This window comes from Amia ocellicauda, chromosome 6 (assembly GCF_036373705.1).
Source record: "Amia ocellicauda isolate fAmiCal2 chromosome 6, fAmiCal2.hap1, whole genome shotgun sequence".
In the NCBI taxonomy this organism is placed as follows: Eukaryota; Metazoa; Chordata; class Actinopteri; order Amiiformes; family Amiidae; genus Amia; species Amia ocellicauda.
Window position 1 is genome coordinate 11706560 of NC_089855.1, and position 27889 is coordinate 11734448.

A 27889-nucleotide genomic window follows, 5' to 3' on the forward strand; every position below is an offset into this window, starting at 1 on the left:
AATTAACCTGAATTACCTTGGAGGATCAGTCCTAGGTTAGGGGGGCATTGAAATATTAATACTGTAATCATCTCAACATATATGATTATATGTGATTATATACTAGATACGTCATGGTATACAGCAATGCTTATATAATCAACATAATTGTTATCAATTTAGTATTTTTATTTAATGTAATTAATATGTCTGCTTAGATGAGTCATTCTGCCTTTTACCCTTGTATGAGGCTAACAATAGTCATCAGTATTCAACCAATAATTATTTTTTATTTCACAAGAAGACATCATATTTGAAGAAGTAGAATTAACTCCAATTATCTATCAGCATTTAGATAATGTACTAAAAGCTTAGTACTTTGCTTATAATTATGGCATAAATCAAATAACATTTCCTTCCATAATTCTCCAACAACCAACACTGATATATTCAGTTTTTCCTGTTTTCTCACACGAAAAGTACTTAACTGTGTAATACATTTCATTTTTGTTTCAAGTATGTTTGTGTAAAACATACATAGACCAATCTGTTAAAATTAAAAAAAATTAAAAGTAAAGCATCCATAGTCCCTGGTGGGTAAGATTTCAGTGTGCAGTGATCATCGTGTTCAAGGATATTGGAATCATTAAACCTATTTTAAAAACATATCTGTGCTACTTAAGCTAAAAACTTTGATGTGCAGAATTCAATTAGGAATCAGCTGATAATGTACAAGTGTTGATAAAAGCTATTAAAATAAATTGTTTTATTTCATTATAGTTTTTCTGTGTGTAGATACTGGTAATTAGAATTGATCACAACCAAATGATTCACCTTTTTGTCTTTTCCAGAGCAAGATAACAATAACAATAATAATAATAATAATAATAATAATAATACAATAATAATAATAATAATAATAATAATAATAATAATAATAATAATAATAATAATAATAAAAATGTAAGCCAAGGAATAAAGAAAACAGGCACTTTCTTGCAAACAAAACTCCACATCGCGGGTGGCTTATTGTTATCGGACCAAGACTGAGGCAAATCTGTGATTTATGGCATACCTTTCACCCCCTACTATGAATTAGTGACCACGGGATGAAAGTATTTTTCTTAGCAAGCAAAATCGTGCTTGTGGCTAAAAATGAGTGAAAGCACAGTTTATCATTTTCCTGCCAATTGCTTTCCTTGGGTGTATTTGCCATTTGACAACACTGACTGAGAGAGGTTGGAATTAGAGCAGCTCTGAGTGCCAATTCAACTTGATTTATCTCCTGGAACCCCAATTCTAACTCTATCACCAGCAGCACTGCAAAAATGTAATCTTGATCTGTGACTAAACCTCGTTTTACTTCAAACACTGGTGAAAGAATAAGAAAACAAAACATACATACATTAATTAATAAACCTAATGTTAATACAATAATTGGTTTGCTTATTCTATACCTATTCCATGTACTTAAAATTAATTGAATATATTACCCTAGACAAATATCAACTGTAACATCTAAACGGTCTCACATTATTCATCATATTTTATGCAGAAGAAGTACATTCACAGACATTAATTATTATCAGTTGTACATTAAATATCCAGTTACATCTTATAAATTAAATTCTGCTATCTTTATGACTTCCTATATGGGCTATACATAATAAACCCAAGCTAAAATATACTTAACTGATGTACATACTCTCCCCAGTTACATGACTTTCCTAAAAAATGAGGTTGATTTCCCATTTCTAGTATGAAAAATCCTCTTTATTAATGTATTCAATACATACAAGAATGCCAAGATATGGAGATAACAATGAACAACCAAGATTAATAAACAATATAAAAAACAAACATGAAATGTTTCCAGGCAAATAATATTTTGCTAAATTACAAAAACAAGTGCATGTTAAAAAATGATATATCAGTCTCATTAAACTGCTATTAGAATCCAACTTAAAAGTAATGCTCTGTTCCCCTGATACCCTTGTATTAATAGATAATAGAGGAAATCAGAGCTGTCCTTCTACACTGTGTTGCAGTGAGAAACCATTTGAGTGCTTATCTCTAAATTAAATTGCTCCCTGCCATTTTTACGCCATACAAAACATTAAAATGAGTTTGCTCTCCTTTAAATATTGCATTTGTTATATATATGATGTGGGCGCACAAAGTAACAATGATGAATTAGGGTAAATATGTTTGCTTCTGCACATTAGAAAAAGAGTGCAGTCAGTGAATCACCGAGCGCAGAGAGGAATTGAGGCAAATAAACTTTTGTTATTTTTTTACCCACCATGGAAACTGCATTCTGTGGGGAACATATCAGAACCATATTAATCACATCAAACAATAATATGCGCTAAGGCGTTAATTGAATAGGTTTTGTAATAGATTTTGTAATGCTTCGGTGTGGGCTGGAAGTGAAGCTTGGCAAATGTATCATATGGCTTTTCTGCTAACTGTCCCTGCTTCCAGTGCCATGTGAGATCCAATCCCTGGAGATATGCAATTCGAGGGAAGGCTGCAGACAAACAGAGCTTGGAAGGGCTAAGCTGTTGAGATACTAATTTACCTGCATACAAGTAACAAGGTGTCTACAGGATGTGTCAGTGCAACTCTGGTTGGCACACAAGGTTATATGTTTCCATTTGATTTCCGTTAGCTTTGGAGGACAGTGTCTCAGTGCCAGGGTGCAATTAAAGCATCCAAAAATGTATGAGACCCAAAATAGACATCGAAGAAAAGCAGCTGGTTTAGCCAAATGTCACATAATAAAAATAGCAACAGATTTCTCAAATATTTCAAAAGTGTGATAGAAATAGTATCTATTGCACAAAAACAAACAAAAGAGAAAAGAAAGAAAACACAGAAAATGTCAAAATACTCCTCTCCTCCTTGTTTTTTTTCCTGTTTCATATTTAAACAGAAAACAAGATTCCTACCGACTGGGAATGGTGCCAGATGTCAAGAGATTGAAGCCCTCGTCTGGTTTTCTTTAAAACAATTAAAAATTGATTTTTGTTAAAATTCTAATTAGTGTTAACTGCAGTAATGCAACTGTAATTTGGTGACAGGCATCACAACACTGTACCACTTGAGCTTGAAATGATTTCCCAAACATGTATTGCATATCATAGGCACTCCCATAAATGTTGCTCATTAGGATTCTGAACATTGACATTTGGGGGGCACAGAGCCGGCATGCAAAAAAATACCACAGACTACAGCCACCTTCCAATTAGAAGTCGGAGCAGTGACTCTCGTGTGGGGCTGACATTCACCAAATGACAGCCAAAGGTCTTAGAGGGGCCAGGCATTCACAAATAGTGAAAAAAAAAATGTTATGACATGAAAAATCATACCAACAACTTGTTAACTCTACTCACTTTAATAATGTTACTAATTCAGAAACATGGCAAACAACATGTGTGCAAAATATGTTTTAAATCTATAACTCATATTTTCTTGGGTGAGGTCTAGACTTGCCTTGTTTTAAGAGACCTTTCACTTTTGGGAAAGGAAAATTAAAAATCACTGGAAAGACCTTCTAGCACAGTGTTAGAAAAATTTGAAAAAGCTCAAAATGTATAGTCCCAGGTGTAACAATAGACAGACATTCAGCTTTATAGTTTAACAGATATTGAATTAAAACTATGTAAAGAATCTAACACAAGAAAAACTCTATTAGCATCAGAAACTCTAACTTCACCAGTGGTAGATATTACTCATCTTTGTAGTTATATGTTGTTGTCAGCTGAAGTCAGGCCATTTGAACAGTGTTTTCCCTCTTCTTCTCTCCTGGATCTATCGTCTGTGGGATAGATTTTTCAGTGAAGTAATTACTTTCGTATCTCCTTGTTCAGCAAGAAAATAGTTGTGTCCCAAGTCAGTGTCCTTCACAAATTGTCTAAACTGCTGGTGCACCCCTTAGCAAAAATTCGAACAAACAACCCAGTTGTTTTTTAATACCCAAAAGCTGGTTAGCAAATTCTTATTTCTGCAAAAATAGAGAAGTAAATGTATAGTATAGAAATAATCTTGGAGCATGAAAGGCCTAGAAGAAATAAATAACAATCGACCTATCCGCAAATTGCAAATTACAGATTTGTACAGTGTCCCCTTTTTAGTTATAAGTAGTAGAAGGCAACTGGGTACAAGTTGGTAATTTGCTATTTGAGGATATGTTCAAGTTTTGATTTGGTCTATGCATAAAAATAAAAAATAAAGATTAACTTGTGGAACAACCACATTGAACTAAAATAGCTTTCCTTTACTTAACAGTGGCAATTTATTAACTTATTTAATGGGCAGGATGGCTGTACAAATATAAATATTACCATTACAGGAGGCCAGTAGTTATTATTATTACTTTACTCTTGATAGTTTGTGTTTGTTTTTTAATCTAAACTATTAGGGGGTGAAAATGTTAGTTAAATGTTAATTTTTTTGTTAAAGCAACAATAATTATACTGTCATTAAGTGTAGCAGTGTAATTAGTATGACCATAATAACTCATGCTATAAAATTATCAGGCATCCTTCAAATAAAGTGTTGTTTGAGAGCTGGACTACCACCCAGTCCACCTATTCTCTCATCTGACAAAATAAACCGTTTGGGATTAAAATTAACCCCATTTCAGATTGCATAATATTTGATGATATTCAGTTCTAAAAGTCATAAGGTGGTTCAACACATTTAAAAGCTTTATGAAGCACTACTGCTCCAACCTCCATTGCTTGGGACCTGTTGAGATGGAATTACCACAAACGTAAAATAAATGTATCTGCTCAACTTTAAAAATGCATAAACACACAACAGTGCACTAGTTCAACTGACATCTCTTGCAACTTTAATTTACATAAAACCCACTCTATTTTTCAGCAGTCATTTCAAGGGGAACAAACATATTGGATTTCACTCTGTGTATTTTACAAGACAGGATGTTTTATCATCACCTGTAATAAAGACCCCGGCGTTGGAAAGCAGCCAAACCAGTCGCTCTCCCTTCGGCTTGGTTTCGAGGGGAAGATTTAGCATCTGACGTCACCGCTGCTCACGTATACGTGTGAACGTGAGTTGGCGTACGCTTGCGCCTGCGCGTTGTGGATTCATAGTGTCAAACATGGCTGCTTCCAGTGGCAGAGTCGTGAGGTCCTTGCTGAGGGGATGCTGTGGCTGTTACTCTGTGATAGCACCGTCTGCCAGAACAACTATAACTCGACAAAATCTCGCCTTTCCCGTAAGTCACTTTTGCGTGCTATATACTTACCGTTTTAAATATGTTTTGTCTTTATTTATTTTTTTAACCAGACGGTTGTGTCAGTGCTAACCTTAGTGTAGTCAATACGCAACATTATGCAGTGAAACTTAACCGGTTACAGCAAGACACCATAATAATTAAAGAAACTAGTATTTCAGTTATACATCTGTATAAGGTTATAGCAGTTGTGTAACTGAAATGTCAGGAAATAGAACAAGAAGCAAATGCTAGTGTCAGGTGAGTTGTTCAAGTGTTAAGTCAATACCTGGTGTTATAAACTCAGATACACACAATTTGATATATGCACATTTGATTGTATTATATATACGGTAAATTACCGATATTGGCACACCAGACGAAATAACAAGATGTGTACAATGTGTGTATTGGGTTGTAGGCCCTACCGACTGCTGCAGACCTAGCAGGGTCATTTCATCACCTTATGCTGATCAGGGGAATACTTTGTATTTCCTGTCACAACACAGATTCTGGTACAAGACACCAAAAAGATTAGCTTTTTTTATGATTAAACACATTCACATATTTTAAAGATTTTAACTCAAATGTTAATCGATGGCTTAGACAGAATCAGAATTGTAAGCTTTGAACCACACAGACATGTATATATTACTGCATTGTCCATGATAAACATAAAAGTATGATCTTACCTTTTCAAACCTTTGAGTACACAACAATGTTCCACTTATTTGTTTTACCTGGTTTAGTTATTAGCTAGCTCATGGTTTGTTTTCATGTTCTTAAAAAAATCTATGAAAGAAATCACCCACAATAGGTTTATGAAGGTCTGTACTACAATGGTTTGAAAATACTTTAGCTATCCTGAGTGGAAGTGCACTGGAATCAATGTAAAAGTGCCCGTCCAAACCTTCTGATAGGCTAATGCAAAGGAAGATTTTTCCATGCTAAATGCACTACAACCTGATGACAAACTGCATTACTCAGGCAACCTATACTTATTACATACCCTTCAGGTGCTGGCACGGCTAGTGTACACCACCTCAACACTTCAGAGAAGGAACATAGCTGCGGAAGGTCCTGAGAAGTACACCGATGAGTTCATCAAGAAGCAGATCGAGGAGTTTAATATTGGGAAAAGGCACCTGGCCAACATGATGGGCGAAGATCCGGAAACGTTCACACAGGAAGACATTGACGTGAGTAACTGCTAACGAAGGTGTTTTACTGATGCACCCGGAGGTTCGTTTCAATGAGCGAACTGTACATTTCTGTTGCATAATTCATAGCTGAGGGCTGAGGGCATATTCATGTATTAATCATATATTAATTCCAGATAGCATTGTGGGTACTAAACATATCTGGATGAACGTAAAGGAAAATGCTTTATCAAGTGTTTATCTATTAGAACTAGTCTCTATTACTAGTCTCAAAGTTTCATCCAGACCTTAGTCGTGATTTGCATATGTAGTTCTGTTTGTTTAACTATTTATTGTAATTGATCTCCTTCTTTCATATAAGTAACCATTTATTAAGTAAGTTGTTTTACTTAATCGGGGGGAGGGTTACTGTTTTTAATATCTGGAAATTATACTAGATGAATAACACAATACAATTGTGAAACTTTCTTCAAGAAAGTCCTTCACACAGAGAGTCGTCACAATCTGGAACAAACTCCCCAGCGATGTGGTTGAATTTGGGAAGATTTAGAAACACTGGATAGGATCCTTGGATCACTCAGTTATTAATGGACACCAAACAAGCACGATGGGTCGAATGGCCTCCTCTCCATTGTAAACTTTCTTATGTTCTAAGAACCTAAATATCCATTGAGAAATTTTGTTCTAAATCCTGTAAAGTAAACAATTCTCTCTGTGGCACTTCAGTTACTGTGTTGAAACATCAAATAAATACTTCATTATTTTGAGGTATTTAGAAGTTGATTATATTTTAATTATTATTTTATATAATATTCCCAGTGTATGAAATGTGAAATAATGGCAAAGAGGCATACACTTTATTTTTGTGCAAGCTAAAACATTTTTTTGTTTTACAGACTGAGGGGTGATTATCTGGCTTTTTAGAATTTGGAGTAAGCAAACTATATATATTTTTTATTTATTAAAAAAGATGCATACCTTCTTCAAATAGGGATCATTTTAAAATGCCATTAAACTTCTGAGACCATGTGTTCAGCACTGTAAAAGTGCATTTCATTTTCTCTTTGGGCATATGGGTGTATTAGATATCTAGGTAGTATATGGATTAACCAACAATATTTTGTACTTTTGCCCTACTCAGTCTATAAGACATTTTTTGATTTCCCTTATTTATTTTTTACATTTTCTGTATTGAGTGATTGGTTGAATTAAAGCTGAACAAGCAATGCAATTGCAACAGTGAGTAAACTTAGAGGTCCGTAAATCATCTTTGAATATGAAGGCCAACACTCATTCTAGGTTATTATAAATCAAAGTTTCAATAATTTTAGTTTCTTCTTAGCTTTTTTGTTTTGTTTTTCCTGGTGAAAATGTTATTTAATATTTAGTTTTGTTTTACTTCACAAGTACTGAGACCTTCACTGACTTCCCCACCTCCAAATAAATACATTCATTTGCATCTAATAAGTAGAGAAATAGCTAGACATTGATTGAATACAGTAATTGATACTTTATCAGAATGTAAGTGTGGCACAAGGCGCTTGTTTTAGGGCAGTTGTAGCCTGCTTTTATGTAAACGCAAGAAACCTTTTGTAATGTAACCTATCAAACAGGAAGGAAATATCCAGTTGAAGCTTTCTCCTATTTTCTGTAATGTGTTTATCTAATCGTTTATTACCATACCAGCATGGAAAGGAGCTCATTTTAAAAAAACACATCTACAATTAGAGGGTGTAAAAAAATCCTCTAATTGATTTGCCTTGCTGATTCATTTTTATCTATCATTATTCACCATATATTAAGATTTCAACACATTTCTAATGAATAGAGTCATTAGGACAGGCATGCCTAAGCAAAATTGACGGCTAACAGCGGATGCCAGATGCATTTCAGAGAGAGATGTGGAGCTGTAGAGACCAGTTTAAATAAATTAGCACCTGTACATTCGTTGCACTTGCCGGTAATTTATAAGCGAATCAGTAGAGATGACATTTGTGTAAGTCATTGATCAAATAAACAGCTGCATTCTACTGCCCAGCTGGGAAAGCTAATTAATAAAGACAACAAACATGACCCACTGCTTTTCCCCAGTCGATACCAGAGTCAATTCTGATTCAGTGGCGCACATTAAAAGGAATGGTAAACAGCCTACCTCATGTGTAAAAAGGAAAAGATAACAAACGAAAAACAAAATGAAAAGTGTAACTGTTTCTTCATAGCACTCAGCTATCTCTTCACAGGCAACACTTTGGTTAAATAGTTCAGAAAATTGTCTCTAGTGCTAATCCACTGCTGAGCATCTAATTCAATTGTAAAATGTGCAAACTGATATAATAAGTTATAATAAGATGCAGTGCCTATAGAAAGTTAAAATCAAAATTTCACCTTTTGTTGCCTTATTTAATTAAAATGTAGTTAAAAAAAAATCATAATCATAAAATCTACACATCCTACCCCACAACTTCCAAGTGAAAAAATATTAATGAAATTTGTAGAAAATTGATTAATAATAAAAACTGAAATAGCTTGGTTAGATAAGTGTCCATAGACCCTTTTAATAGCATTCCTAAATTAGCTCCAAGTTAAGTAGCCTCCTCCTGTGAGCACCAAGGAGCTTTTAAAATAACTCTGGGACAAAATTGTTGAAAGGCACAGATCAGGGGATAGGTATTAAAAATAAATGTATGAAAGGCCTTGAATATCTCTTGGAGCATGGTCAAGAGGATTATTAAGAATTGGAAGGTGTATGGTACCTCCAAGACCCTGCCTAGATCAGGTTGTCCCTCCAAACTGGACAACCAAGCAAGAAGGAGACTGATCAGAGAGGCTACCAAGAGGCCAATGGCAAGTTTGCAAGAGCCCACACTGAATCCAATTTGCTGTATGAGATTCTGTAGCCACATGGCAAGAAAGGGAAATTAAATGGGGCAAAATATAGAAAAGTCCTTGAGGAAAATCTGCTGCCCACTGCAAGAAATTAGAACCTGGGATGGAGACTCATCCATCCAATTATTATATTTTTTAATATATTGTATCGATTCTGGAGCCTCACTAAGTGGCCTGGGCCTTTAGTTGTGCTGGAGAACGTGGTTTGAGTCTTGCTGTGCCCAGAACCCCACAGTATTTTACTAATGTGGACTATATATATTCCACAATAAAAGCTTTTTTTCCCCTTGCCAGTATGGAGTATGGTATGTAGATAAGTGGAAAACAATCCTAATTTAAATGCATGAAACACTGAGGCACTGACACAAAATAGTTCAGGGCGGGGTAGACTTACTGTAGGCACTGTATGGTATAACTCGCTTGCTGAATGGATTGAGATACATTACATAATAAAATCTGTGAATACATTACCCTCATTTCCATTCAGCATTATTTTTGTGATCAAGTAGGCCTACAAGATCAGTTGGTAAAATATATAAAATAAATGGTATGAGAATGTAAGGAAAACATTGGTTTCTATATTTCACACCCAAGCAATGGGATCTGAAGTTTTGTTTAGACACATGCATTTATTGATCTATTCATTAAATATTGTAATATCTGTCAACAATTACAATATTTAAAATACATATTAATAAATGTGATTGAATGTAATAAATAAAAGTAATTGTCAAGATTTAAAATGTTTAACCCTTAAATTTATGAAACAATGTTGTTTTAGTAGTGGTTTTAGATTAGTCTGGACATCTAGTGTGAATAAAGGCTTTCTGAAGGCTACATAATGAGCAAAGCCATCCAGTTCTTATTTTATCGTTTTTTATAGTACTTTGCCAACATTTTAAAAACAATCTACAATTCAATACTAGAATGCTGCACTTCAATGACATACTACAATTATATGCAGTATTTGCAACCTCTAAAGGACAAATATTGAATTGTGAATAAAGCAATATAATAAACCATACAAAATACGCAACAAAGAAATAGAAAATATTTTGAGATGTTTTAGTGTGATCATTATGGAAAGTATTAGTGTCCAAAATGAATACAGGGTTACACAAGGCTTTGAACTTTAAGTTAACTTATGGTGTGTATGAAATGAGAAATTAAAATTCTACAAAAGGTACAAATTAATTGTATGTGAGTGAAACCTGTATATTACAATTGTTGCACTTATTTAATTGCAAACTGCAGTCATCCGTTTAGGTATGCTTAGTTTTTTTTTTTTTTACAGTATTTGAAAATGCAGTCATGTCAAATACTAGAGACAACTATGTGCAGGAAGACAACGCCACATGACTTTCTACATCAATGGCAAGATAAGCATTTCTGATATTGCACTGCAGCTCTGGCTGCTTTGCTGAGATCAGGCATCAATGCTAAGGCAGTGTCAAAGGAGGTGTTAAATACCTGCTGTGTAAGGTAATTGCTAATGCAAATGAACCAGAGCTTACACAAACCATTATTCAAACATTGCTGTGTCCTACTGGCATACTCTTGAAACATTAATTGTACTTGTATAGTCACTTTTCTGATTTTCTAAATATGTACATGAAAGTGAATAGAACAATAAGTTCATTAATCATGTCAGACTTTTTTCTTAAGGTATATGTGTGCTTCCAGTCAGACCAGGGATGCAGATATATTTAATAGGCTATATTTAATTTACATAATTGATTTTGTTTGACTGTCTTTTTATAATAATCATAATTATTTTTATTTATTTCTTAGCAGACACCCTTACTACAAAATATAAGAGCAATACAAAAGTCCAATAATACAGTACAGATAAAAATATAATAAAATTACAAGTTCAAAGTGAATAGAAAATAATGAAACCACAGCTGACCTATTGTGTATTAACTATGAGTTAAGTTTAAAGTGTTTTTGGTCATGTGTTACTGTTACTCCTTTCATATTTCACTGTTTTGCTTTACTTGTAGCAACTTTTTAAATGCTTACCTCAATTAATTTGGATAATAATAATAAACTCCTTATTTTAAAGTGACAATTTGCACTCAAACCAACAAGTGTTTGCCAACAGGTTATTTCAGGAATTTAATAACATGAATTTACTAAGGGTCTGTTTTTTCAAGTTTTCTTTGTTTTTGTTTCTTTGGGAAGAACATTAACTCTTCAATGACTACGTCTATCAAATACATGCATATTCAATCTGTGTAATTCTTTAAATGTTTAATTAATTTTGAAGTTCTTCTGTATTGTTTGTTTCTGGGTTGAAGAGTGTGCCCAAAAGGGAAGACACCCAAATTAACAATAGATAGTACCCAGATGCCCTCAGACCACATACTGAAACCACTAGTAGTAGTCCAGATAGTGGTTTCATTGTTTTTGTATTCTCTTTCATGTTTACTGGCTAACGGAATTTAAATACATCCGGAATATAGTGAACACAGTCAAATTAGAAGCACAGGGAGCCTTATTCATGGTCCCAAGGGTGCTGCCATATTGCAGCCTGAGGTATGAACAGGTGCTACATTCATCTGCTGCTGTTGTGCATTTATTTTTTGTCTGGCCCCTTCTTTTATGATTTCTGTTGTTTTGACAACTCGAGAGGCTGGAGTCTGATCCCACTTCAGCATCTGCTGTTTTTAATTGAATACAAGTTAAAGATAAAACCCGCTTCATATCAGTACTGTAATGAAATGGACATACTTTAAGACAAATTGTCATGGTTTGTGACTAGCGTGAAAATTCAGCTTCTTTGCAGCAGCTACCATCTGCATGTTTGCTAATAAACCATTACATTAAAAGGAACTCATTGTTTTCCAGGTTTGTTTGAACCCATTGACTGTCATTCGTAATACAAAAGTGAACATTTTACTCAATTTGACTTTTTTTTTTTTTTTTTTTTTTTTTTTTTTAATTCTCTCTCAGTAAACGTAACTGTCAGCTTGAAATCTAAGCTATTAGTGTGTCCCACCCCAACCCAGCATTCTATATTCAGAGATGCATTTAAATGCAAATACAAATTACTGCCTCTCTTAAATCAAATCATTCCACTGCCAAAACTTAATATTACAAACATTAGTACTTTTTATTTATATTTATATATATATATATATATGTGTGTGTGTGTGTGTATAATAATTTGGAAAAGGCCCTTTGGAGTACAGTTTTTGCAATTGTAGTATACACACAATCAGGCTTTTAAAAAACACAAAAAGTATGAGATTTGTTCTTGAGCCTCATTTATCAATGAGTCAAAATATATTTCCACCCTCAGTTAAGTTATCTATTAATACACATTATTCAAAAAAGCATTACACACTACATATCTAAAATCTATCGTCTTGCATAAATCTTTAATTATCTCTAGCACCAAACCAAAGAGCAAAGGCGTTTTATAGCCATGTCCACTTTTAATATAAGCCTTTATATCTGTCTCTTCCCTATGCAGATATGCTGTGTGTCTTTTGAAGACGGGGGGGTTCGTTCTTAAAGCCGTCATGTGCCTGTAAATCCACAGGACTCGTAGGATTTACTGGAACATTAAAAGTTTATGAACAGATCCCTATGTGTTGTGTTGTGCTGAATATATCCATCAATCAGATTCCAGTCTATAATGGGGAAAAGTTTATTGAATACATGGAGGGGTGAAAAAATGAATATAAGGTGCTGTTATTGTATTTTGTGGTATGTCATGGGGATAGAAATGATAGAAGCAAACAAATCTTAAGTTGTTTTCTGTTTTATTGTCTTTCACAGAGGAGCATTTCCTACCTTTTCCCTTCTGGGCTTTTTGAGAAAAAGGCTAGACCACTTATGAAGGTACAGATGACTTCTTCTTTCTTTATTTGTTTGTTTAATTAACTTAAATATATGTGCCTGCTTTGTAACTTTTATTTTGTTCATTTGCAGCATCCAGACGATATATTTCCAAAGCAGCGAGGTAAATTAATTATTGCACTGTGTTCACTTTGCATAATAATATTCATTACTTATAATGGGTAATTAAAAACATAAACTACTGATTCATATGAACATGTTTAACCTTTTCAAAATAAAATGGAAATATATGACATGGTCCTCTATCATATTATTGTGAACATTTCTCATTTGAATACCCCCCACTCTTAGCAATTCACCAGCTTCATCTGTACTAAATGTCATTCTTTCTGTTTAAGTTACATGCTGACCATATGTTTAGGATTAATATTATGTACATACAGGGCTGGAATGAAATTGTGCCTTTCCGTATCTCCTGGTTGTGCAGAAGCAAAACCTTCCCTTTATCATTTCCATAATTGAATGTAGGAATTCAACATTTATTGCTTTTCACACACTGTTTAGTCTTGCAAGTGAAATATTACAGTATTTGTCCATATAGCTCCTTTACAGTATTGAATACTTTATGATTTAGCTAGTTTTCTGATTGTTTCTGACATATTCCCCATCTCAACAAAACAGACGCAATCACCTTGTCATCTATGAGTTGTGCCCTTTTCACTTGTGTAGAAAGATTTATTTTTGAATTGAAATTGGCAAGTTGAGTGGAAGTTATGATTTGACAACCCTCCAAATTATTAGTCAGTCTGTTTTTCAGCGGTTTCCCTACGGCTTCCTGCTACCACTGGGACAGGGGAGGGACGGTCAAATAACCCTCACATGGTATCCCAGTGACACCCTAACAAAATACATTGATACTAGTTAAACAACAACAAGTCTGTTTAACTGATCCTATTTGGATGAATTCAAAGCCTATTGGGAATTTCACCACCCTTTTTAAATCATGGTTTTGAGGAATTCAAGTAAATTCACTTTCCTCTTTTTCCAGCTGTCCAATGGGGAAAAGATGGGCGTCCTTTTCATTTCCTTTTCTACACCGGAAAGCAGTCTTATTACTCACTCATGCATGTAAGTATTTTATTTATGCATTTCTTTTTACCTCACATAGTCAGTGCTGGGACATTTGTATTAAACAATAAAGACTCCAAATAGCTGGCACAGTACTCTTGACTAATCCGTTAGATGACGACCAGCACACAAAGCCAGTGTAGTAATGTTTAATGACACACCTGCCATTACCCATTTGTTCACTTTAAGATAAATATTTACAGTGTATAGTGTGCACTGCAATGAAGAAAAATAGAAACATCTTTGGTTGAAAAGTTATAACCTAATTGACATTCCTTTCCAGTAGGGCTGGGTGATATGACTTAAAAATAATATCTCAATATTTTTAGAAGTTTGGGCGATACACGATATATCTCGGTATTTCTTGATTTTATCCAATCAAGCCACAAAATAAGACCAAAGACATTCAAACTACAAGTATTTCGTTAATCCTTCAATAAGCAAAACTAACAAATACTACATGCAGGCTGTCATGGTAAATATATGCAGAATGCAACACATCACAGGGCAAGTGTTGTGTGATTACTATTATGTGTGTTATGTTGTTATGGGATATATATATACACGCATAAGTTTAAAAATAGCTGGCGTTACAATAGTTTTAATAAATCTTAAATGCGGGGTGCCTTATCCCAGGGATTTTATATAGAACAATTATCCGTATTATATTAGGATGGTACAGCAGCTCCCGTCTAAAAACTGTCCTAAAAACTGTTCAGCCCGGCGGCGAGGGGCGAGGGGCGCAGCGTGTGCGCTTGCGCATTAAAGTCTCTCTTGGTTGTGTGTTATTGTGTGTCAGGTCTCTCTCCTCATTTCTCTCTGTGTTTCTGATGCTCATGTCTTGACGCATCCGACACGTGTGGAAGCGTCCTAATGACGAAAAATACTGCCGTAAAGATTGCAATTTGTGACATCACGATATAGCATAATATGAAACGTTTTACTATCGTCATACGATATGAAATTCTGGAGACCTGGAAGGAGATTCAACATTAATTTATTTTGCTGATAAATCTAATTTTCTATCGTCATATCGCACAGCCCTACTTTCCAGTAAGTCATTCGTATTTGAATGACGAGGGATATGGGCCTCGGGGTCCACCTCCGAATTTGTGGGTTGTTATTGTTGTTCTACTTTTGGTGAAGTGGTGAAAATATGTGCCTACCAATAACTTGTGAAACTGATCTTGTCCCAATATTCAAAGTATTTAAGTCTTCTTCATGCACGCATTATTATAATATGCTCCTAGCCTGAATGTGTAAGTTATTCTTTACTTTTCTTTGACATAGTGAATTGAAACAACAGAAGTTCCTAGTTCTTAGATTTCTGTGTTACACACTTTGACATACCCTTGTCCAGTACAGCTACACAATTCTGAGGATTTGTACAGTAAGTTATCATGTTTAATAAGAGGTGTTCACACCAGAATGAGAGGACCGATTCTGCACTAACTTGTATTGAGAATATGTTGCATAACACATTACATTCCAGAATCCATCCTATTATTCTCTTAAAACCTGAGTTCATGTTTCGGACAGGATGGATTTCAGAATACTTTTCTAAATATGCCGAGTAAACTTTCTGGAAAGGCTATAGAAAATAGCCTGCAGGCACTGCAAGCAAACCTCACCACACTTTCCATAATTCAATTAAACTTGGATAATTAAATAATATCTAGGCTTGCTCTTTTCAAGTTTATTTTGTATGAAATTTGTCTTGAATACAATTATGCACCAGTTTAACTTTAATAATAAAGCAACCTGTTAAAATAAATCATTTATCTTCCATTATCTGTTTAAAATTGCAACTTTCCAACTGATGAAAATTGTATACATTAAAAATAAATATGGAGCCTACATATTAAAGAAGGTGTTTACTTGCTGTGACAAAATACTGCTTACAACAACCACCAAGGGTGATGTGTTTTTAAGTTATGGTGCTCCATGTTGTCCTTATTTCCACCGTCACATCAGCACAACTTTTCTGTCAAGTGTGCATGCTCTCTGACTCCCGTCCTGAAAACGTGTCTTCTGCTGATTCGCACGAAGTACAAACCCCCCATTCCAGTACAGCACTTTCCTGAATCTTATCAGTATTACGGAACGCGGGCCTTAATGCATCTTTGGTTTTTGTTTTTCTCTTCACACAATACGCTTAATTATTATGAAAACTAAATGTGTTCACAATTCTGGAGACCTGGAAGGAGATTCAACATTAATTTATTTTGCTGATAAATCTAATTTTCGATGGAATAACCCGGCTGTGAGAATATTCGTCTCAGCCGAGTACGAGGTGGTGGAGATGTGATTTGGCAGTAGAGAGCTTACTGAGCAGCTGCCCCCCAGGGAGAAGGGTAAAAATGAGCTCTGTGCTGTGATTATATGTTCTGGTGTATAGTCCCAGCCCGTAGCCTTTTAATGTAGAGGGTTTTCTATTCCCCTACGGCAACCCTGTCAGATCTCATTTCACAGGCTTTGGAACTAAAATAAATAAATAAATAAGAGAATACAAAAAAAACTTGAAAAGAGAATTAACGTGGCAGTCCCCTGTACCCCAAAATCGTATTTCAGGCTTGTATTTTCAACAATTTAAAGCTTGTCATGCTTTGTTGTATTATACCGGTTGCATTTTGCGACAGGGTTAGGAAGAAATAATACACCCAGAGGACTGAAGTCTACCTCCCAGACTTTGTCCAGAGAATTCATTCTCCAGAACCTTCCCCACCCCCCCCGTGCTTTCTGTCGACCTTGGGCAAATGAGCTTCTTGCCCTGGCAGAAATGAAATGAATGATAAATGCAGAAAGTGTCTTTGCTGAGTAATGGAGCTGCTGCTCTGACTATCCACTGTGCTTTGCTGCAGCTCCGCCTGAAGCAGCCCAAGGACCCCTACTGTTCATTTAAATAGGTATGTCAAATCTGCCTTGAAACGCTGCCTGTTTGATCTGTGGTAATATTTGAAAAAGGTTCCATGCGGACTTGAGCCCCCTGCAGTGCAAAGAAATAATGTACAACGCTTCATGGTGCAGATGTGAATTTTCTCTCTATAAGGAGGGGGAAAGAGGAAAACGCACAAGCGCGCGCACACACACACACACACACACACACACACACAGTGCATCACATTTTTGCTGTCAGAAATGGTGATGGAGCCAGAGAGAGGTGGTGCTGTCATTGTAGATAGACTCCTGGCTGAGTGATCTGCAAATAAAAAAATAAAATAAAAAAAAGTGGCCTTTCAACTTTCCCACTAAATCATGCCTCTAGAGTACATGCTACATTAATTCCCTTCTTGCCCCAGTACCCTCTTATTTGTATTTCACAAAGATGGAGAAATATACAAGATTTTGGCATGAGGTGTGAGCTGAAGTCTTGGGTCTTGATGTAGCTCAGCTGGTGGCACCACTGTTCAGAAAATAGCAGAGTGCTGGGAAACCTGAAGGAATTGTTTTTGGTTCAGGATCTTTACAACCAGCAGGCATGAGGTAAACGGCAGAGCGTTTCTCTTTATGCAGTTTTGCTTTTTCTGTGTTTCTTGTTTGAAATAATAGAAAGCATACTTTAGAAATCACATGGAACTGTGAAAGGCCCGTCTGTGGAAAGTGATGTTCTGAGAGAGAGAAGCTCAATACAATGGTCTAATCACACAAATAATTACATTACATTTAACATATGTATTCCAGTATAATTGCTGGTGTGACACTTTTTATTTGTGTGTATGTATATGTATATATCTTATAGCTGTATCACTCTAGCTATACAATGCTTTAAGTAAATAATAGGCTATATTATGGACTTTGAAGTTGAAATTTGTAATGATTAAACCGTATGAATATTTTGTTTCATCTAACAAAACAGTTACAAATGTTCATAGTAGCAGTCCAATGACAAGGGATATCTTGACATTTCTGTCGTTTTACTCTATTTTGCAGGGCTTAAGATAGATGTTTTGATTTAAGGTGTACTACAAAAAGGTGCCAGATTTTTACATTTTAACTGTTTAGTTTTATATAGAGAGAATGCATATTATAAACATAGGGGACTGTGGTGTTATGATGCTTCCAATACACTGTAGTGAAGATATTAGAGAAATATATAAATGTATTTCCAAGAAGGAAAGACCACTTTTTCTCTCGCTCTCTTTTAGACTGGATAGCATCCTTGGATCACTTAGTTATTGATGGACAGCAAATGAGCAGGATGGGTCCAATGGCCTCCTCTCGTTTCTAAACTTTCTTATGTTCTATGTTCTCTCAGGCTACACGTAGCCCAAAAGAAATGGAGTCCGTGCTACACAACTGCTATGACCTGGCTATTCACTTCACATGAACCCCACTGTGCAAATGTGAGCTCAATTCAAACGATCCTAGTAAGCATGAGGGAAATGGGAAAATGAAGGCATACAAAATGTTTAATATAAGGGAGGCTTGTATGGTGTATCGAACTTAAATTGCTGGTGAAAACTGGTTCTTATCAGACCCTGTTCTTCTGGGTATCAGGGTTAAACTATGGCACAGTACCATAGCACAGTAAGACATTGTAGACCGTGACCTTGTTTACACAGACATGCAGGTTTTCAGGTGCTTTTCCATGGTTTTGCTTGGTTGGTTAGTTAGTTAGCTGGTGAACTCTGTCACTTTATTGATTGTCTGTCAAATAAATTACTGAAAAGCTTATTGATACCCACACACGAGTATACACTTTACTCAGACTTTATAGAGTTTAGAAACCATTTCCAGGGAGAATGTTCTCAGTGGCCTTTTGCCAGAACGGAATAGTTTTGTGTAAGATACTGTTTATCGATAAGTACAGTGCCCTTTTAGCCACATTTTTACAGTTTTGATGCATGCATGGAAATAACTGCAGGGGAAGACAAAGATGCCCATCTTAATGTGGATTGATCTGAAGGAAGAACAAGGTCACCATCAAACTATTAATTTGCTAAATCTTCAGTTTCCAAAAACACAATTAACACAACAGGGCATCACCTGTTATATAAACTCGGTTCAGTTTGTGCACATATACTCTATTTTATTATTGTATTGTTGTATAAGTTGGAAGCAGTTGATCAATGCTGTCAAAATAACATTAAAAACAAAAATATCATACAATTTGGGATTCGGTATTGAATATTTGTTTGAATATGCAGTGTGTAACTTAATAAGTGACAGGCTTCTACAAAGGCAGGATCAATTGTGTAAACCATTCAGGTTGTCAGCCCTGTCTGTGGAATCCAAAATCTCATGGGCAAATTTATTGTGAGTACCACACCATGGAATATTAATAACCTTTAAATATAACTTCATAAATATAATACTATCAAACATACTGCTCAGCTCAGCTGCCAAGAAATACCTGTGGAGGAGATTATAAAGAATCTGAACTGCAGACTTGAGTTCCTCACGCTGTTGGACACTTTATAGAGGTCAACAACAGTCAGGTATTCTGTGATGTTCTCATATCGAATCTCCAGTTTTGTGATTTATTGAAAATGTGTCTTCATATTTATTTTGATTATAGAATGTTTAACACTTTTTTAGCAACAGCCAGGAAACTTATATGTATATGTCCTGGAATTCAGTTGACTTCATCTTTGATATCTGTTCACTTGCAACTATGGAATTCTTATGGGGTCTGTAAGTAGAGCTATACAATAGATTTGAGGGGTAGTGTAGGGTTTGTTAGTGCCAACAAGCCTCATAGTTTGTGAACAGTCTTGCAGCACTGACACAGCCTGCTGTACACAAAACTGCTTGGCAGAGACTCTCAGTAGTGTACTCGGAGCAATGCTTGCGTGACGAAGCCATAGAGCTGCAGCAGCTAAGTGTAAAAGCTCATATGATACACTCTGAAATTCCTTCAGGCAAGATATCATTAACATTTCAGTCATGATAAAGAATTTTAACATGTATGCATTGGAAACAAAAGGTGGGGGTTTTCCTTTTGTTCATTCAGAACTTTAAATCTTAAATGCTGAAAAGCATTAGAAGAACAAAGCAAATCCAGTGCTAAGAATACATTTCTCTATGAACCACCTTTTTTCCAATATTGAGGCTATTTGAATTAATTTAGTCACACTGAAATGGCATTTTCAGAAATGTGTTAAATAAACTTTGCTTCCCTGTTTTTTTTTTTTTTTTGTTAGTAGAAAATTGGCTTTTGCTTGATGTTTGCTTTTTGATGACTGTTGGAGGATTAAATGCACACTATCAAGAAAGAATTAAAGCAAACATCTGCAGAATAATTGACAGGGAAATGAATTCTCACACTGGGGTTCACGATTTACAACGTGACAAGCATTCATTTGTAAGGTTGACTAAATGTAATACATGAAATGCACAGTTGATGGGCACTCTAAGCTCAAAGGCTTGATGCCAATTTAGACAAGCATGTCAGCCACTGCAGCCTGCTCTGCATCACAGACTTTGTTAAAAGGGGGGGAATGGCGAGTAGATTGCTCATACAATTCAATTTCTCAGACAATTAAATACATTTAGGTTTTTATAAAAAGATGTAATCTACTTCCATTTGATATGTTTAAGTATATATGATATAGTTTGGTTTTGTGTATATTTGTGTGTTTGTGTCACTAGTATTTACTTCATATATAAAGGATGCATTGCCACTTTTGTATTTTAGTTTTTTTCAAATTTTGTTCATTTTCAACTGAAAGCACAGAAGTGATAACTGTACATTGTGTTCCTGTGTACAGATGAACATTTATAGTACAGTTACAGTTCAGTTAATCTGTGGTTTCTAACAATACTTTTGAATAAGCAGCGTGTGGAACAGATTTTTATTTGACAAAACTGTATTTCAAAATACATTTGCAATGGCCTAACTAAGTAATGATATTCTATAAAATGTGACCATAGCATTTGTTCTAAATCAACCTCCTTGCTTAGCGTCTCTAATCGCATTGGTTAGAAACAAGTGACAACTCTGTGTTCACTTTTGTAAACTATCAATAGTTAGCGTAATTTGCACCACTTCCTGGCTGTCTCTGCTTTCCGAGTCCGCAGTACCTGTGGAGAGATTGCTTCCCTGAAATGGTACCAACACTGTGTTTCTTTGTAGGACACGTATGGAAAGTTCCTAGAAATTGAAAAGTACCAAGATCGAATGAGAGCAAAGGGGCTTTTCTCAGAGGTTACTAAGGAAGTGTAAGTGAAATTCACAGTATATTATTATTATTGGTGTTTTTTTAAGGTTATAAAATATGCATGTTTTTAATGTATATATTTTTTCACCTTCAATAAATCCAGCACCCTTGCTGACAGCCGGTGGCTTTCCAAGGAGGAACTCGAGGAAATTCTTGTGGAACCCATTTCTGATCATGATGTAAGAATATATTTTCCCTTGACGAAAATGTATTGCAGTATATTTCTCTTTCTCATTGTGAATTATACCTGCAAGTGTGCTCCTCAATTTTCTGCAGCATTTCAGGGTCACAACATTATATGCTGAGGTAAAATAAATATAAAAAAGAGTGGTTAGATTCCTTATGGAATAGTGTTTAGTTGATCTGTAGAGACTGCTGTTTTCAATAAGAACAGCAGAGGGTGGTGTTTGTCATTTAAAGTGAGAGAATGAAAATGTATAGTCTTGTCAGGTATATACAATTTTAGTTTTACATATACATCATATGATGTTATTACATATTTGGAGCTGGTGGTTTAGACTATCTAGAACTCATTAAAGAAAATTAAGTAACAACTAACAAAACTACTAAATAAAAGTAGGCTTCAAAGTCCTTTGCATAGCTAAAAATATGATATAAACAGTAGTGAAAATAATCCATAAGCAATGAAAAGGAATTCCAATAAATACAATGAAACCAAAACAAGGACAATAGCATTAACATAATTGTGTTAGTATAATAAAGAGGTCTTAAGTAAACATTGTTTTAATTGCTGCAATCGCTGGAGCATCCCTGACAGAACATTCCATTATTTAGGAAACATTTAATGTGTTGTTAACTAACATCTGTTCTTGTATTAATATGGTTGAAATTTATGTTTTAACTTTAAAAATTAAAATTTAAAATGTTAAGTGTTTTACATTTTTTTGGGCTGTTCCTTTTCCTAAGACAGTGAGTGCCATACAGTGCACTATCTTTCACCAGCTCCCCTATGGCAAGACCCTTTGTTGCCCAACAGATCTATTTTACGGCTTTCAGAGATCTTCCACTTACAGGAGTCAGTCACTGTTACAGAATTGAATTTAGCAGAAATCACTGTCTGAAGAGCAGCACAAACATAAGCCATCAGAAAGACTCTGCTGCTCTCACATGGCCACTGCTAGTGTGACACCTGCTCAAGGCAGCCTCATATATCCTAAGTACATTTGTCCTCATGCAGGTGAAAATGCACTTTATTATATTTGCATACCATCGGATGCATATCTTCCTGTTTATTCGAGATTGGAATTCAGTATTCCAGTAGCAGACGTCCCTTTTTGTTTTTTTTCTTCTTTTTCATTTTTTAACCTTCCATACAAATGAGACCCATACCATTCTGTTGCTTATAATTAGAATTCTTTTGTAAGTTAAGGCAATTTTGATAATGATGGGCCTGTTATTTTAATGGCTTGTTGAAAAAAGACAATTATCCTTGACACTCATTTCCATGTATGTGTGTGTGTGTGTAGTACACTCGTTTTGTCCAGCTGCTGGAGCGGATCCTGGCACAGCCATACTGCTCTATAGAGGAGGAATACATTCACAAGTTCAGGAGGCAATTGGAGGTGCAATCCAAGAAACAGAAGATTGAGCCGCTGCAGTATGACGCTGACGGCATCGCCTTCAGCATGGGAGAAGGTTTCTACTCCGTTTTTACACTTCACGAGCAGTGGTCACTAAGATTCGGATGTCTGAATGTTAATAAACAGTTTAAGAACAAGGTTGCATTACATTTCCTCAGAGATTTTGGGGTTTTGGCATCTATGATCGTGATTGGACAGCTATGGATCGGATTCATAAATATGTTGTGTTCTGTACAACAGTGGACACAATGTTGCAGCCCTCTCCTGTTCATTTCCAAGTTAATATTCATTTTTTTAAATAATTGTAGTTTGCCTATGTGTGATGTGAGCAGGGTTGTGGGTCAATTCCAGTTTTTCCATTTCAATTCGTTTTGTAGTTTTTTCAATTCAATTCCAATTCCAGTAGAGCCTATTATGTCAACGGCACACATGATTGGAATTGGAATTTGGAATTGATCTGAAGAAGGGAATTAGAATTGACCCCGATCCTGGTAGAGTTGTTGTTACATTTACATAATCTTAAGATTTATATCAAGATTTATGTTTGAAATTCAAGCACATTTCTAAGACCTTCTTAACCGCTCTTGCATTGATGTAAAATGGTCTGTTAACTTTTCCTCTTGTAGGCCGAAGAAAGACTGCCACTGCTACCACAGTTGTTCGAGACAATGGCTTAGGGAAAATCTCTATCAATGGAGTTGATTACCTCCAGTATTTCCCAGTTCTCCAGGACAGGTATATTTCTGTTCTTGTGATTATATTTTTTGATGGGCGTTACATGTTATACTAACCAAGCTCTTTGTGAAATCTCAAAGCTTTAAAATTCCAAACATTTATCCAGAACATTACACCTACTTTTCATTGATGAACAGAAACAGAACAGAAATGCTGTTTTTGTTTTGAGAATTGGGCAGCTTCCTGCAGCGCGCATTTAAAACTGGGAACTTCTCTAGTGTTACAAATCTAAAGCAATGATATGCCCTACATTGCTCCTTGAGTAAATTTCATACCAAGATTGATCTTTACAAGTCTACTTCAGGTTTTTGTTCTCCTTCCAGTGGAAGTTGTTGCCCTGAAATTCATTAAACAAAATGTGGATGCACTGTGAACTACAGATTTAACCTAAAATGTTCCTTCATGCAAGTCGTATCTTGAAACCGTTTGTTCAGTGTGCAATCTAGATGGAAAAGCACCAGTACACCTAATAATAACATTCTGTATTACAATATAGCCATCTACTGGCCGATTGTCATTTTTCTTTTCCGATTAAAACAGTTTCAAGTGGATAGTTTATGCGTGCAGAAAGTCATGCAGATGCAGAGTAGTTAATATGATCAAATAAATTATTATAAATATTTAATACTTATTGTGAAATTATTCTAGATGTTCCTTTGGACTTTTTATTCTTTCTCAAAATCTGAATTTGAGTAGCATAGCTATACATAAGTACAACAAATCTGTGCAACATGCCAGTTTTATTGAAATATAATAATTTATAAACTTATATGTGTAAAACATAGATCCTTCATTGGTAAAACGTAAGCATTTACCAGCATGTTTAAACCTTCACTACAGTTATCTAATCTCATTTATTTAAATTCTTTCTTTTAATACTTTGTCATGTCTAGTTGACCATTCCTCCGATAGTACTTTAACTGTCTGCCAACTTCGGTCCAGAATGCTTCTGCACTTTTGATTCAAACCACGTTACATGAGCTAAAATAAAAGTTGAAATTCTGCATTTTTACTCTTAATTGCAGTTTAATCTTTAAAAGTTAATTACACAGTTGAGTGCATAAGGCTTTCTTTGTCACTTGACTTTGCTATGTTTGCAACAAGTTCTTTTTTTTCGTAAAGCCTTGCAGCTTTATCAGTGTCCAAGAAAAGCATTATTAGTGTGACTGGCATAAATAGACTTCACACCATTTATTGCAAGGACAGCAGAATGGCAGCAATAGAAGATGCATTGAAGGACAAACAGGCATGAATGGAGGCGTGCATTGTTACTGCTCACTCCTGTTAAAAAGGGCAAGAATGCTCTCAGAGTTAATCCAGGTATAAAACCAGTGGATACCAAGAATTTAAATAATACTGCTTGGAAAACATCATTGTTGTAGATGTATTTTCATCTATTAGCATGTATTGTGGGTGTGTGTGATTTATATATGTAATGTATTATTGTTATTGAGTCTTTATTTGGCTGATGCCTTTCAAACCTTGAAAACATTGCATTAGCTCATGGGGACCTGCAAAACATTACATAGAGTAAAAGCTAAATAGTGATGGGGAAAGGCTAGAATACAATGCACTACAATGCTAATAAGTTTATAGGTTGCAATGCAGAGAGAAGCATCATATGATGTACAAGGCAGTGGGATAAGATGAGTGTTTGGGAGGTGATCCGACATGCTGCCATCGAGTTATTCTTTGGTAGCTGATTTCACCTCCGTGACGCACAGAAAACAGGAGCAGGAAGGGAAGAAATAACAAAGCTAGCAAAGGATGAGCAGAGAACTAAACTGGGTACAGGGAGAGATGAGGGATTGGAGTCTGAGATGGGAGGGATGGAATTATAGACACCCTCAGGATAAGAGTATAACATTTGATCTGATCAGAGATAAGTGGCCCAAGTCCAGATGAAATTTAATGGCAAAAGCAGAAAACACCTTTGACTTTGAGTTAAAAACATCTACATATTATGTTCATCCTACTTTTTCATGTGAATTAAATACATTGTTTGAGTCTATAAATGTTCTGCTCATTTGCCTTTAAGCAGGCATCTATAAATTACTACTTTTAAGCACTGAATAGGCAGGTCTTTTAGTTTTTATGTGATAGCCTTTCTCTTCTTTCCTAGGGAACAGCTGATGTTCCCCCTGCAGTTTCTGGGCCGGCTGGGCAGACATGACCTACAGTGCACTGTCACTGGGGGTGGGAGGTCTGCCCAGGCAGGGGCCCTGCGATTGGCCATCTCACGAGCTCTGCTGAGCTTTGTGGAGGAGAGTGAGGTGGAGACAATGAGGCAGGGTGAGGGACTGTCTGCTCTGTGGCACTGTGTATTATATTGATGAATGATGTTTCAATATTGCATTTTATTTAATCTTTCTTTTCTTATTGATTGTCTTATTTTAGCAAATTTCATTACATTCATATATATATATATATATAATGTGTGTGTGTGTATATATATATATATATATATAATATACATATTCAAATTAATTTTTCTCTTGCATTTGGCAAGTTTATTTTTTCAGCTAAAATTAGTGAACGATGTTTACAGCAACCTCATAATAATGTGAAGAGAAGGTTAAAGCATAGAAAGAAACTGTATGTTCGACAAAGAATGTTTTGTATTTTTATCATGTTATGGTTAATAAATGATATGTGACTAAGTGCAGGAGTCTCAAACCAGTGTATTTTGCCATCCTATATACAAGAGCAATAGTTTAAAATGTACTAACTATGGAGATGAATATCCCAAAGGTGTTTTTAATGAGAAGTAGTGCAACTCGGTACAACCCTTAGAATGAGATTTTGCGAAGCCTCAAGCAGCCTGTGATTTGATGGAGGCTGTATTATTAAAGCGTCTCTTCTCCCTGTCCTTCCCCAGCTGGGCTGTTGACTTCTGACCCCCGGGTGAAGGAGCGGAAGAAGCCTGGGCAGGAGGGAGCGCGCAAGAAATTCACCTGGAAGAAGCGATAGGGCTGTGTGGACAAGCTGTCAGTCTCGACACTCAAGAGGTCCACATGCCTTCTAACAATCTGTGGAAATAAATATATTTAAATTAATTCTGGATACAGTCTGTTTACTGAAAACGATGCAATGATGAGTTCATTAACCCGTATTCCCCAACGTATGTCACGTGTTTCCAAATCATGAGAATTCACTAGAATAAATGTACGGTGTCTATGGCATTTGCAAGGTAGTTTCTTTTATAAATAAGCCATATGTTTCTTTTCCCTCACAATTTCCCAATTAACAAATGTAAACCTTTTTATCAGTTGGATATGCAAGGAGGGAAAAAGCAGTGTGAACACACTGTGAAGGGGAGGCAGATAATACCGCCAGGTGCCGATGTTTGTAATGACCTCAGTCAGTAGAAATGTTAGTATTAAAGTAGAGTTAAACACATTTTGACATTACAATTTAAAATCGATTCTGTACTGATTGTATTACTGCAGTTTTTTAATAATGTAAAATGTTTCTCATGTAAACTGTAACTTGACCTGGATATGGGTGTCTGCTAACTTACATTACACATAGAAAGATAAATAACCATCAAAAACATAGACAATCAGTGTATTTCATTTGATCATCAAATCATATTTTAATTTTAAATACAAATAATAATCGAAAATTTGTGATTTAGCTTTTAGTTACTTGAGCTTTTTTTCCTCTTTCTTTCTTGTGCAGGGTTTTGAAAGTACCACTAGAGGGCACTAGATTCAGGGTTATTTTGTCCCTGAAACCAGCTTGTCTTTCTACACAAGATTGACTTTGTTTAGTTTATGAGCTTAAACAGACGTATTCATTGTGTGTGATTTTATGCATCCTTTATTAAGGCCAATGAGCATTTGCACAGCTGCAATTACAAGTAGCAGAACTTTTCTTGCAGTTACCAAGAGCAATCAAAATTATCTTCCCTTCACACCAGGTAATATCAGCTGTCCCTTTCTCACATTCATTTCATAGAATGGTTTTAATCAAAAGCTAATATTTAATTTGTTATGTATGATTCAATAAGAGGACTTGGACTTGGTAGTTCATATCATGGAAAATGGTAATGGACTTATTTGGTGTTGCAGTATTTAGTTAGTAGTTTATACATATTTAGTTGTTTGAAGAAATGCCAGCTGTGTGAATCTACACTCCAGCTTTGCCACTTATTATTTATTCATTTATAACTTTCTCATGAAAATT

The 27889-nt window shown here is 35.4% G+C and overlaps 1 protein-coding gene across 1 annotated transcript; it reads left to right on the forward strand.

Annotated features, from left to right (window-relative positions):
• Positions 1 to 5081: 5081 nt before the first annotated feature.
• On the forward strand, positions 5082 to 26757 carry mrps9 (mitochondrial ribosomal protein S9). The gene is made up of 11 exons (XM_066706139.1): positions 5082 to 5227; positions 6241 to 6423; positions 13057 to 13119; positions 13210 to 13240; positions 14126 to 14205; positions 21281 to 21366; positions 21469 to 21544; positions 22853 to 23021; positions 23593 to 23701; positions 25824 to 25993; positions 26580 to 26757. Exons 1-11 carry the CDS (start codon positions 5111 to 5113, stop codon positions 26669 to 26671), a joined length of 1176 nt encoding a protein of 391 aa, XP_066562236.1. The 5' UTR covers positions 5082 to 5110; the 3' UTR covers positions 26672 to 26757.
• Positions 26758 to 27889: the final 1132 nt, after the last annotated feature.